The sequence below is a fragment of the Meles meles genome, chromosome 12 (genome assembly GCF_922984935.1).
Source record: "Meles meles chromosome 12, mMelMel3.1 paternal haplotype, whole genome shotgun sequence".
Taxonomy (NCBI): domain Eukaryota; kingdom Metazoa; phylum Chordata; class Mammalia; order Carnivora; family Mustelidae; genus Meles; species Meles meles.
This window is the reverse complement of record NC_060077.1, coordinates 37,042,103-37,055,623: the sequence shown is the minus strand read 5'-3', so window position 1 is coordinate 37,055,623 and position 13,521 is coordinate 37,042,103. Positions and strand designations below refer to the sequence as shown.

Below are 13,521 nucleotides of genomic sequence, written 5' to 3'. Positions count from 1 at the left end.
GAAAAAAAAAACCCTGAGTTAAAAAAAGAAGAATCACACTGCTGTCAGACTTCTCATCACTGTCCCTGGACCAATGCCTCAAGTGCACAGTTGGAAAATTACTTTGAACTGACAAATTATTGATCAAGACTATGAATGTAAAATTAAAAACATTTTTCGACAGCAAAAACTCAAAATTACTTCTCACACACCAGATTTGATATGATATCAAGCAAAATAAGGCAGAAGACCAAGAAAGAGAACATGGGTTGAATGAAATAGCTTTAACCAGAAGTTGATTTAAGGATAGTTGTAAGCCGATAACTACATTAAAGACTGTTCTGTGGTCAGTCAGGTGTGGCCTCAGAGGAGGCACAAGAAAGCCTCAAGGAACAAAGTTTATTATAAATCACAGGTCTCAGAGAGGGGCCAGTCACTGCATGCTGGCAGGATCACGAAGAAGCACCAGGTTTTGGTCAAGTGGTAAAAAGACAGGAGCAAGAGGAAAATCTGGGCCAGAATCTTCAGTGGGCTTCCACAGGAAGGTCAAGGCAGGACAGAGCAAGCAGTTTCTGTCTGGCTAGTTTGAATCATTCCCTGGGGCTCCAGGCTCTGCAGGTGGTCTCCAGTTGCTTAGTACTGGGCCTGGCAGGCCAGGCGTGGTTAAAAGCACAGACCTCCTGGGTTGCTTGGGCTGGTGGAGGAAGTGTGGCCCAGGACTGGTCAGTTTGCATATACTATGCCTACTATGCCTATATACTGTGACTGAGCCCTTTGCTGGCTCCAGGAATTAACCACCCCAGGAAGCAGTCTCTCCCCAGCCAGAAAGCTTTTTATAAGAACCTGAAACATCGTGAAATACATAGAATTAAAAACATAAATAATACAGAGACATAAGAGGACGCTAGCCTGCCTGAAGCAGTAAGTGAGGGCCCTGAGAAGTACCTCTCGAAGAAGAAAATGAGTTCCATAGGGTATCAGCAGAATAATTTTTCAAGATTTCTTATAAGCTTGTTATTTGTGGTACACACACACACACACACACACACACACACACTCCAAGAAAATTCCAAGCATAGCAATAGCAAGAAAATACAAAAACTCAACAAGATAATATTAGTCCTAGGAATTAAATATGGCAGTTGGTTTGCTGTTATGAAAGTGTTCACATATAAAGAGAAACAGAGAGAATAGCATGCTGAATTCTTATATACCCATCACTGGATTCAACAGTTATAAAAAATATGGGGCGCCTGGGTGGCTCAGTGGTTTGGGGCCTCTGCCTTCGGCTCGTCATGGTCCCAGGGTCCTGGGATCGAGCCCTGCGTCGGGCTCTCTGCTCAGCAGGGAATCTGCTTCCCTTCCTCTCTCTCTGCCTGCCTCTCTGCCTACTTGTGATCTCTGTCTAGCAAATAAATGAATAAACGTCTTAAAAAAAAAAATGCCACAATTGTTTCATCTATCCTTTCTCCCACTTTTTTCTAACTTGGCTTAGAAATATTTAAAAGCAAATTATAGACAGTAAATAATATTTACCCCTACATCCTTCAGTTTCAAACTCTAAAAGAAAATAAAGAATTTACTTTTTTAATAATAATCCCATTAGGAAACCTACAAAATTAATAATAATTTCTTGGTATAATCTGACATTCCAGTTCATAATCAGGTTTCTCAATTTGTCTCAAAAATGTATTTGTATAGTTGATATGTTCAAATTGATCTAAACAAGATCCTTGCATGGTATCTGGTTGTGTGTGTTGTTTGTTTGTTTGTTTTTTTCTCATGCCATTTGACATACTGAAGAAACAGTTTGCCTGTAGAATATTCTACATTCAGGATTTGACTTGTCATTTAACTTGTTCCTCGGTCTTTCTGTATTTCCAGTAATTTGAAGCTAGTTGTTAAAGTTTGATTGGATTCAGGTTTCATATTTTTTGGCAAGAAGACCTAATAGGTAATGCTGTATGAAATAGGTGATTTTCAATATTTTATGAGGTTTATGGAAAAGCTCATTTTATCTTAAAATTAGAAATATTTTCCTCTGCTAATATGGCTTTGGGCAAGGAAATCCTATGATACTGTTTTTCAGTGAACAGTATTCATGGGGTAATGTTAAGGTAAACTGCTTTTTGCTGGTTTTCAACTTTTAGAATCAGCGCATAGTAAGACGAGAAGTTTTCATTGTATTTAGGCAACAGAACATAGTTATTAAGTTTGTCAACATGAGTTAGGAGAAGTTGGGTGGGGAGAATGGGAAAGGCACCTGCATCCTTATCTGCAAATGAGGGAATTAAGAAATGTGGAATAAAAATCAGAAGTTTAAGTATATTTAAGGTCACAAAGGAAACAGATTATGGTATTAGAATAATACAATTATTAGAAATATGGGAGAGGGTTAGTGTAAATGAACTTTAATCCTCATCTCTTATGTAAGAGGATTAATAGATAAGATCATTAGATCTTATTAGATCATTAGATCTTATTAGATCTTTTGGTAAATTAATCATTTTTATTTAATAAAATAATTTATTTTTATTAAATAATAAAAAATAAAATATTTAATTTTATAATGAATATTTATAATATTTATAATAAAAATAAATATTTATTAAATAAAAATTAATCATTTTTATTTAAATTCTCATGGAGGTAACCACCAGAGAAACGTAAGAAAGACTTTTAAAGTGGCTGTGTCTGGAGAGTGGAGTTGAGGGTGGAAGGAGTGGAAAGGAATTTTTCTTTTCTTTTTTTTTTTTTTTTTTAAGATTTTATTTATTTGCCAGAGAGAGAGTACACACAAGCAGGCAGAGAGGCAAGCAGAGAGAGGAGGAAGCAGGCTCCCTGCCAAGCAAGGAGCCCATTGCAGGACTCGATCCCAGGACCCCAGGATCATGACCTGAGCCGAAGGCAGCAGCTTAACCAACTGAGCCACCCAGGCATCCCAGGAATTTTTCTTTTGATTGTACATTTTTCTGGACTCTTTGTTGCTGTTTAACTATGCACATTCACTAAGAAAAGTAATACCTTTTCTCCCCTTAATCTTAATTTCTGCTCTAAAATGTGGTTTCAACAAGTAAAGTCTACTTTAATGTAACCTTAGTTTTCAAATGTATGATGACGACAGGTCAGATATATGAAAGAATTAAGCACACATCAGAAAAACAAGTTCTGTGCACATCAAGGATTTGAAATGCTTGTCTTTCAGTTCTTGCCATTGGTTTTCTCCTTTGGGGCCCCTCTGTCATGTGTGGAGCCATTGTCTTTAACATTTTAGTGTAATTAATTTTTAAATTTCAGCATAGTGACAGCATGCCACAAAGTAGCAAACTGCCTAAGAAAATGATCCTGGAAAGAAATGAGAGCTCCAAAAATAACCTCCCTAGTCAACTAAAGAAAAGCTGACAATGATGAACTTCGGGAAGATGACAGATGCTTCCCAGAGAAGTTTAACTAATTGTTTTAAACTGTGAGTAGTTGGTAACTGTCTACTCAGAAACTGATCCACTGTACATAATGAATATAGACAAATGAAGAATTTATGGAAATGGCAGAATGTTGCTTTCTCTGAGTGGGAGAAATCCCATGTATCATTGGAAGATCCCATTTCGTAACTCACCATGCTTGGAAGAATGCATAATTTGAAGAGTGCTTCAGGCAAGAGATGGAGGGTCAAAATCCACGTTGCCTAAGAAGAGTCTCTAGTGATGATCTCTCTGAATGTAATCCTAGTTGAAAAGACAAAGATATATGAAAACTTTAAAACAATACCATGGAAAAATATTACCTAGCAAGCATTTACTTCATGCTTATTGATTTTAATGCAGGGTATTCAGATTTAAATTTAAGTTACAATAATAACTTGGGTCTTCGGCCCAAGTTAACTGCACAGAACTCCCCCCGCAAAACTTGTTTTTAATGTAATTTAATCTCTGGTAATGAGCCGTGAAGTTTCTTTGAAGTTTCAGTAGATGTTGAGTTAGCTCTTCTATTGAACTCTGTTGTTTGCTTTTTCGTCTCAGGTTACTAATTTTCATTCATTATAAAGTCTAGCACAAGAATATATTATGTATATTTGTATAATTCATGTATTCTAAGTGTTATTCACTTTTCAGTGCCACCTAATGATTATTATACAATATGGTTATCAAAATGAGCAGTGGATATGAAATCAGAGTGAATCATAAGCTTGGCTCTAATCCTAGATTATGTAACAGTGGATAAATCATTTAATTTATCTGGGCCTATTTCCTCTTTTATGAATAAAGGAGTCTGATTTGACCCTTTAATCCATGATTCTGTTTCATAGTCAAAGTGAAAGTTCATACATAATGAAAGATTTTATGAAAAGTATGCACAAACTTATCCTCAGATCTTGCCACATTCCTTACACTAATAAAGTGTCGTATGGAAAACACGAGATGATTTTTTCTTCCGCCTAAATTTATAAAATGTCAGAATTTATAAATCTGGCTTAACTTTTCAAAATTTTAGTTTGAGGAAAAAGATAAACTCCATATTAGGCCTAGAAAATACTAAACCAAAATGAAGTATAATTAAATTTTTAAAAGTATCGTATCCACAAAAGAAAATCCAGAGGTCTCTTGTCCCAGTATTATTGCTGCTAAACAATGTACCCCAAAACACAGTGGCTTAAAACAGTAATAATTTAATTAGCTCGTGAACCTGCATTCTGGATAGCTCCTTTCTGCTCCACACATCAGCTGGAATAGCCCAAAGATTGGGGCTGATTATTTTCTCAGCTCTTCCCTCTACAGCAAAACACCTCAAAAGAGTTTTCTATTGTCACTATCTCTAATTCTCTTCTGCCATTTTCCCTCTTTAAGATTATTTTTAAAAATAATTCATTTTGAACTAATTTTCAAAATGTAGAGAAAATCTGCCAAAAGGGGAAGACTCCTGTATCCCTTCACCCATATTCTCCAGTCACTAACATTTTGTCAAATTTGTTCTGTTGTTCATTACTCCTTCCTCTCCCTCCACACACACACACCTCTCAAACATGTGTGATCATTCATCCTTTTTTGAACCTTTAGAAATCAAGCTTTATACATAATATCCCATCACTCCTAAATGTACCAGTCTGTATTTTCCAATGAGAAAATTCTCTTACATAACTGGCATACACCCTCCAAATAAGGAAGCCAGCATTGTCACAACACTGCCACCCAATTCACAAACCTCATTCATATTTCACCAACTGTCTCAGCAGTATCTCTTGTGATATCTTTTCTGATCCAGGCTCCTGTCCAGAATATGTGATGCATTTAGTTGTCATGTCTGTTCAGACTCATTCACATTGAAACAGTACTGAGGTCTTTCCCTTGACAGTTTCAGTGAGTACAGACTTTACATCTTGTAGAATGACCCTAAACCTTGATCCACCTAATGATGACTGATAACTATACTTAAGGTCAGACATTCTTGGCAACAACAGCACTGAAATGAAGTTATGCATTATGTGAAGTGATACACATCACTGGTCATGTTAACCTTGATTTCCTGATCACATTGACATCTGCCAGATTTTCTACATTAAAGTCACCATTGACCCTTTTGTAATTGGTCAGTATTCTGTAGAGAGTTTTCCAAGAGTACTTTAATATGTTCCTCTTCTAACCTCCACCCACCAGCGTTAGCATCCATTGACAGCTCCCATCTGAATCAGACACCTCTGTGATAGTTGTCGGGTGGTGATTTTCTATTCCCTTCATTCCTTCTACATTTACCAGTTGGTCACTCTATTAAAAGGAGGAGTTATTTATTTATTTATTTTTATAACATAAGGACTCACAAATTCCTATTTTGTTATAGGGGGTAATCCATTGTTATCATTTTTTATTTTGACATTAAAATTGTCTATTTGGCCAGTGGGAGCCCCTTCCGGTTGCTTCCTGTGTTTTTTTTTAATACATCCCATCATTCACTGAGCATTTCCTTATTTTTAGGCATGGACAGTATCCCAGGGTCATTTTGTACTTTCCCTGGCCCCGCCCTAGAATCAGTCTTTTCTCCAGATCTGGTTCCTCTTAGGATAGGTATTTAGAAAGCAACCTCTGGGCACTTGACGTGCTCCATGCTTCAGGGGCGTCATCACTTCTAGGGGCCCTCAGCCAAAAGAAGTTAGGAAAATATCTATAATGTTAGAAACAAGTTAATTTTAATATGTTAGAGCTTTGATTGTAAGGCATTAACTAAAAATATTGCATGACATTCCAATCATTGAGAAAAATTAACTTTTATTTTCTTTGTTTCCCCTCATCTAGGTATGTGCAATCCTCGAAACTACAGTGACACACCTCCAACCTCAAAGAGCACTGTGGAAGAGCTTCATGAGCCAATCCCTTCTCTCTTCCGGGCACTCACAGAAGGAGACACGCAGTTGAACTGGAACATTGTTTCCTTCCCTGTTGCAGAAGAACTCTCACATCATGAGAATCTGGTTTCATTTTTAGAAACTGTGAACCAGCCACATCATCAAAATGTGTCTGTTCCTAGCAATAATGTTCACGCACCTTATTCCAGTGACAAAGGTAACTACCCACAGTTGACTTCCCATCTTGCCCCCTTGTTTTCTGTGTGGTCTGTGAAACCTATATTGCCTTTTAGAGCAGTTTTTGGCTTTGAGTTTGTCTAGTCTTAAATGAATTTTGGACTTTAATAACCGCAGTCCTTAAGTAGATAAGGAAGCATGTCAAGCATATTGTCACGACTCCTTCATAGCCTCAGTGATACAGGTTGCATTGGAAGACAGATACCTGGTTCTAATTTTGAGGTTTATTTGTGTTAGGCTTTAGTTGTTCTTTCCATAAGATAGCAACAGCACTCCTTGCTTTGTATGGCATTGCTCACTGTCAGATAACGTTCAGAGTGTCCAGATGGTCACGTTTTTGTAATAGCATTGGTACTACAAATGATGCCAAGGTCATCAGCTAAATCTCGTTATGAGCAAGTTGGTATTCCAGATATCTAATTTCCAGGTATAAACTAACTCCACTACTCTTGGTCAGAGGGGAACTAAAGGGAAGAATGGTCTATATAACTTTGAGAAGCATAGTAAAAAAGGCTTATTAGGGGGCACCTGGGTGACTCAGTGGGTTAAAGGCTCTGCCTTCGGCTCAGGTCATGATTCCAGGGTCCTTCTCTCTGCATCAGGCTCTATGCTCAGCGGGGAGCCTGCTTTCGCCTCCTCTCTCTCTCTGCCTGCCTGTCTGCCTACTTGTGATCTCTGTCAAATAAATAAATAAATAAATTCTTAAAAAAAAAAAAGAATGCTTATTAGGATAAGTCATTCCTTAATTTTGGAATGTACAGGGCATGTAACTTTTATAAAGTCTTTGATGTATTCAAATAAAAGTCTCTGTACAATTTTACTGTGGAAAAATAAGGCAATTATGAACATTGCAGTTATTTCTTAAAATATGAGATGAATTATATATAAATAGTATAATTTATACTTTTTTTTAAGATTTCATTTACTTATTTGAGAGAGAGCAAGTGAGACAGAGAGCATGAGGGGAGCAGAGGGAGAGAGAGAAGCAGACTCCCTACTGAGCAGGGACCCAGGACCCTGGGATTATGACCTGAACCAAAGGCAGACACTTAACTGACTTAGCCACCCAGGCACCCCTATTCTTTTTTAATTTGGCTTTTTGTTGTGCCCCTTATTACAATCCTGCCTATGTGAAATAGTGTGAGCTTCGGACATCAGTAATAAAAGCAAAACAGCATTTGTTAATGATATTCAGATTAAGAATTCCTATTGTTTTTGGTTAAATTACTTAAAAGACAATTCTAAATTGTGGAAAATACCAAAAATACGTGGAATGTGCCTTATTCAGATATTGTACTACCATTTTCCCCACTAAAATGTAATCTACATAATATATATTAAATTATAATTCATAAATTTTTTTCAAATATTTAGTTTAATGAAATAATTATCAGGCAGCCAAGTTTCCTGGAAATACCAACTATCTTTCAAGACAAAGTTAAAATCTTTCCTCTTTGACACCTTCTCTAGGAACCCCTTGCTCCCAGGTAGAGTAAACTACCTCCAATTCCTGTAACTACCTTCTTCCCATATTTGTTTTTTGATTTGTTGTCTGTTTTTAACTTCTAGGTCTTTCATTTTCTGCTTTGTTCCTTGGATTCTCTGATTACTCTTTGAGTCCTAGTGGCTATTATGCCATAGTAGGTGTTCAGTTAAATACTTGTTGAATAAATAAATGAAAGAAATTTGATAGATACTAATCACCTGAGATTCAAAGCTCCCCTGTCCTGCTCACTGCCAATCCCTCATTTGCTATGCTGGCCTCGCTATTTTCCCTTTTGACCTGATAACTCAGTAGCAGTTCTGCTATTTCCTGATGCTAACCATTCACTGCAGTGGGCTTGCCTCCACTCCATTCCCCATGGCACTACACTGCTCTCCTTGTGACTTCCCTTATTTTGTTACTTGGCAACTTTGCTTTTAATTCTTCTTCCTAATGCAAGTCCAGTTTTTTCCATTAAGCCTTTCTTTACCATTCAGACCCCTAGTGACTGAACAGTTCTATAAATGACTGTAAAATAACAGACTTTAATCATACACTCTCTATTAATGGTTTTTATTGTCTCTTATTTATTTATTTCATGTAGCTTATCCTCCTAGCAGGGTCATCATATGGCATTAACTGCCAGGAGAGCTAAATATTGAAACAAAATAGTTGTGTTGAAAAGCAAGACTAAAAATTGCTACTGATAATAAAAGTATTTTTTAATAGCTAATGTTGAATTGTGCTAAGTGCTGCTAGCCACTTTGCATCATTTGAATTAAGTTTGCTTTTTCTTATTGTAAATTTTCAGGATAACTTTAGAATAGTATTTTTTCTTTTTTCTTTTTTTTTTTTTTTAGAGAGAGAGGGAGCAGGAATGGTGAGGAGCAGAGGAAGAAGGACAGAGATATTTTTTTTTTCTTTTTTGAGAGAGAGGGAGTCAGAGAGAGAATCTTTTTTTCCTCCTTCTTTTTTTTTTAATTTCTTTTCAGTGTTCCAGAATTCATTGTTTATGCATCACACCCAGTGCTCCATGCAACACATGCCCTCCATAATACCCACCACCAGTCTCACCCAACCCCCCAACCCCCTCCCCTCCAAAACCCTCAGGTTGTTTCTCAGAGTCCACAGTGAAAGAGAGAATCTTAAGCAGGCTCCATGTCCAGCACAGAGCTGGACTGTGGAGCTCGATTTTACAAGCTAAAGTCAAGAGTTGGATGCTCAACCAATTGAGCCACTCAGGTGCCCCAAAACAGTATTTTTCAAACTCCTTTTAGTTGGAGAATTCGCTCCTCTACAGAAATCTTATCAGAAATGCCCAATTTAAAAAACCACAGCTCTGGGGGTGCCTGGGTGGCTAGTGGGTTAAAGCCTCTGCCTTTGGCTCAGGTCATGATGCCAGGGTCCTGGGATCAAGCCCCGCATCGGGCTCTCTGCTTAGCAGGGAGCCTGCTCCCTCCTCTCTCCCTCTGCCTGCCTCTCTGCCTACTTGTGATCTCTGTCTGTCAAATAAATAAATAAAATCTTAAAAAAAAAACAAAAACACAGCTCTGAAATGTAGCAAATTTTAAGCCCAATAATCTTAACTTTGAGATCAAAGTCTAGGATCTAAGGAAGTCCCTCTACCTTCTTCAGCTGGAGTGGGGGACTCTGACCTCCTTCTCAGTTTAATTAACAAATGTGATCTTTTTTCCTACACCTCAGCCATTGTCCTATGCAGAGTAGTGGTAAGGGAACTAAGAATAACTATTGATATCAGCCAGATAATAAAGCATTTCCTGCTTTTCCCTTTCTTGCTCTGAGCTCTTAATTTTTTGTTTTGCAGAACACATGTGTACTGTGGTTTATTTTGATGACTGCATGTCCATACATCAGTGTAAAATATCCTGTGAGTCCATGGGAGCATCCAAATATCGCTGGTTCCATAACGCCTGCTGTGAGTGCATTGGTCCAGAGTGCATCGACTATGGTAGTAAAACAGTCAAATGTATGAACTGCATGTTTTAAAGGAGAAGAATGCAAACCAAAGCATTTTAGTCAACAAGAAAGATATAAAAAACTATTTGGTGAGGTCTACCAGTTGTACCAGGATGCCAGCAGGTTAAAGAGATAAAAAGAATTTGGACTGAGTTAAAGTATGACGAATGCATTAACGTGTTAAATTATAAGTATAACTGCTCTGGTTGGTTTTATAGCCCACTGGCAATAAGCCCCTTCCTCTATATACATTTACAGCTTTGGTTGTATGAGAAGCAAGTACACAGAGAATTCCTTGAAAGATCTGAGGTCTCTGACATAAAGCCTGAGGTCTCTTTTTTTTCTAGCATTCCCAAAGCCTTTGGTTTTGAAAGTGTTCGAGTACGTTAACATAAGTTATGATTTCTTCATTTACTGCTCCTGAGATGCTGAGTTTTTCCAGTTGCACACTAGACGTCATTCACTGTGCCTTGTCTCCTTTATCTCTTCTGTAAATAAGGTAGATACTCAAATATATCACCCTGAGAACTCCCATAAAAATCACTGTCAAAAGCTTAATTTCAAATCTTGTAATGTTGGTTTTAGAAAGTAAATACTAACTACATTTTACAGTTTAAAACTTTTACATAGTAGAATCCATCCTGTAATACACATGCTGACAGAACTTTGGGGAAGATTCTCCTTCTACACCCCTTGCCCAAAGTACTGGTGTGGGTACTGGTGAAGAATTTTCAACAGGAATTTCAAAGCACTGCTATATCACTGCATTAAATATTCCACTAGGTGAATAATGAGAAAGTTACAGCATTTCTCTGACTTGAGGTACCAGCTTAAAGAGCACTAGGAATGGGAAATGCCTGCCAAATCAGACTCTACTTAGAGCGCCAGAGAAGCAGCTTGTCCCGTTGTACAGTGATGGCAAGGCTGAAAGGAGAAGCTGTGCTGCTGGGTAGAGAGAATGAGCCCACTCAGCCTTAGCATGGGCAGGGCCATGTTCCCCAACGATGAATGATAGGAGGGGATAAAGAAGAAACTGATGGGTATGAGCAGGGAGGGTTGAAAATGCTGACATTTCTTCCGAGAAACAAACCTTAAACTATTTGCATTAATTATTTTGTTATAATCTTTAGGTCTCTGTCTGGATTGAATGTTCTTATTAAACAAGTAATCAATCATACAGTGGGAAGTTAAGATTATGAAATGAACAAGAGATCTGTTCAAGACGATGTTAACTTCAAATACACTATAGACTATTTTGTTTTACATATTTTGATAATGATAAGCTTAAATACATGTACCCTTCATCATAATAAAATCCCAGTCATCAAGTATGAATCTAAAACATAAATATTTATATTACAGACTCATAACTTTACAAAATTATTAATTTCTTCAGTACCTTATGGAATTACAAGTAACATGTAGAAATATCTTTATATGTCTAAATATTTTAGTACATAGAAATAGATAATGCTTTTAGATACTTTGTATTCATTATATGAACAGTAGTTAGTTACAAGATCATATATAATATCATGATTAGTATAAAATCTAAAGCCTTAATACCTTTTCTGTTCTTTCAGACAACTCTAATGAATATAAGGTACTTTCCATAAACTTTTGGCCTTTTAAAAAAAAGTTGAAATTTAGCTCTTGTATATTTTTTTAATAAGAAAACATTGGGATATCTTTTTCTTCCTTTTACCTAGAATGCCTCTGTTTAAAAGTGCCTTGAAAACATTTTAGCTCCCCTTCCTCATTAATGCCTATAAAGCTAAAAGTTTTCTTTAAAACTTTAAACTTAAAAAAAAAGTTTTAAAAGAATCTGCATCCAGCTTCTTCATTTCCATTTTGCTATTCTTCAAAGTAATTTTATACCTATGAATAAAGAAATCTTTTCGTGTCTATGGATGGCATGTTTAATGTTGCCTTAAATATGTCAACAAATATTTTTAAATTGCATTTATCACCTTGATTAGGCTTTCATTATTAAATTCTTAAGTGTAGTATCTCTGCCCCTATACTGGGAGGGTAATTTCTTGAGCCATGTTGTATTTGGCCTGGTTTTCCTTACATCTTTTTCTCCCAATGGAAATTACCCCTAAATGTAATGGTAATTTTTATATTCAGTTTTGCATAGTTTTTGTGGTTTATGATAGGGTTGAAAGATAGAGCTCACTTAAAAGATTCCATTTCCAGTTTATAATGTATTTCAGGTTTTGAATAAAATGTTTTCCAAATTAAAAATATAACATTTGAGAAATCAGTACCCCCACTAAAATTTAGACCTTTTATTACCATTCTATCTACAATTCACTTCTATATTGAAGCTCTGGTAAAAATAATTTTTTTAATTCAAAAATTAGGTTGTTACCTTTTTTTATTACTAGATTAAAAAAAAAAACTAAGTCAGTAGGTATTATAAAAGCCATATGTAAAAGGTTCCTTCCTAGTTAGTTTTTTTGTCCCTCCCCGGCCCCACTAGCATCTAATTATTACAGAAATAGTACTCAAAATAGTGGCACCAAATCAAATGATAATTCAAGTAAAGTAAATCTTTGTTTACATAGAATGCTATAAAGAGAGGCTTTCACTTAAAAAAACTACTTCTAAAGATTCAGAAAACAAAATTGGTAAGATATTAGAATATTTGAACAACTATTTATAAAGCAGAGTAGCATCAAAGTAGAGGAAAGAAACTAAGACTTCTGAAAAATGAGGTAGATATAAATAAGCCACTTATTTAAAAAATTTGTTTTTGTGAAAGCTTCTTTGAAGATTTTAAAAATCTATTCTACATTCCCCAGGGTCTTTGTTAATTGTGTTTCACGTGATCTACAACATACAGAATTATGTATTTTTTCCTTTGGTTGTCCCTATAAGCAAAAGAGTATTTTAATAAAAACTTGAAATGAGTGTGTCATGCTTTTTGTTAACTTCATCATAGAAACACCAGAATAAGTTTGACATTTCTGTCCAGTGAGGTTATAGTTTAAAGAAAGCATGTCCCCTTCTCTCTGGATGTCCCTGCAGATTGTGTTCAAACAAAGGCTCTTTAACAGTTTGCTCTCTGCTTTTTCATGTGCTTTATTCCAATAAGCGGGAAACTTTGAAATGACACACTTACCACTCTCCTTGTTCTGCGAGCCTCAGGAGAATTATCTGATGGTTGGAAGGTCAAGGTAGGAAAATCACTCCTTGCTCTCCCATAGTGATAATAATAATATAAACATAACAGGGTTATTTTATTAGAATTGAGAGCCATAGACTAGCCCCTTATGGTAGAATCAGTGTTATTTCACAGAATCTACATTCTGAAAGCATAGTAGACAGGAGGATCTAGAGAGGGAAAAATTCAAGAGGACAGGCTGGCAGCCTCAGTGACTTAGTGGAATGAGAGATCTAAGGAATTTGGGGGGTAGAATTCATTTCAAGAAAGACTGCCCTGCTTCCGCCTCTCCCTCTGCCTGCCGTGCTGCCTACTTGCCATCTCTCTCTCCGTCAAACAAAT

At 36.5% G+C, this 13,521-nt stretch overlaps 1 protein-coding gene across 3 annotated transcripts in view; it reads left to right on the top strand.

Annotated features, from left to right (window-relative positions):
• TWSG1 (twisted gastrulation BMP signaling modulator 1) overlaps positions 1-12,926 on the top strand; it is a 78,510-nt gene extending 65,584 nt beyond the window's left edge. For all 3 annotated transcript variants that reach the window (XM_046025859.1, XM_046025857.1, XM_046025860.1), the window contains exons 4-5: positions 6,264-6,530; positions 9,859-12,926. In XM_046025859.1, coding sequence (XP_045881815.1) covers positions 6,264-6,530; positions 9,859-10,040 — 449 coding nt within the window. In that variant the 3' untranslated portion in view covers positions 10,041-12,926. The remainder of the gene's footprint in view (positions 1-6,263; positions 6,531-9,858) is intronic.
• Positions 12,927-13,521: the final 595 nt, after the last annotated feature.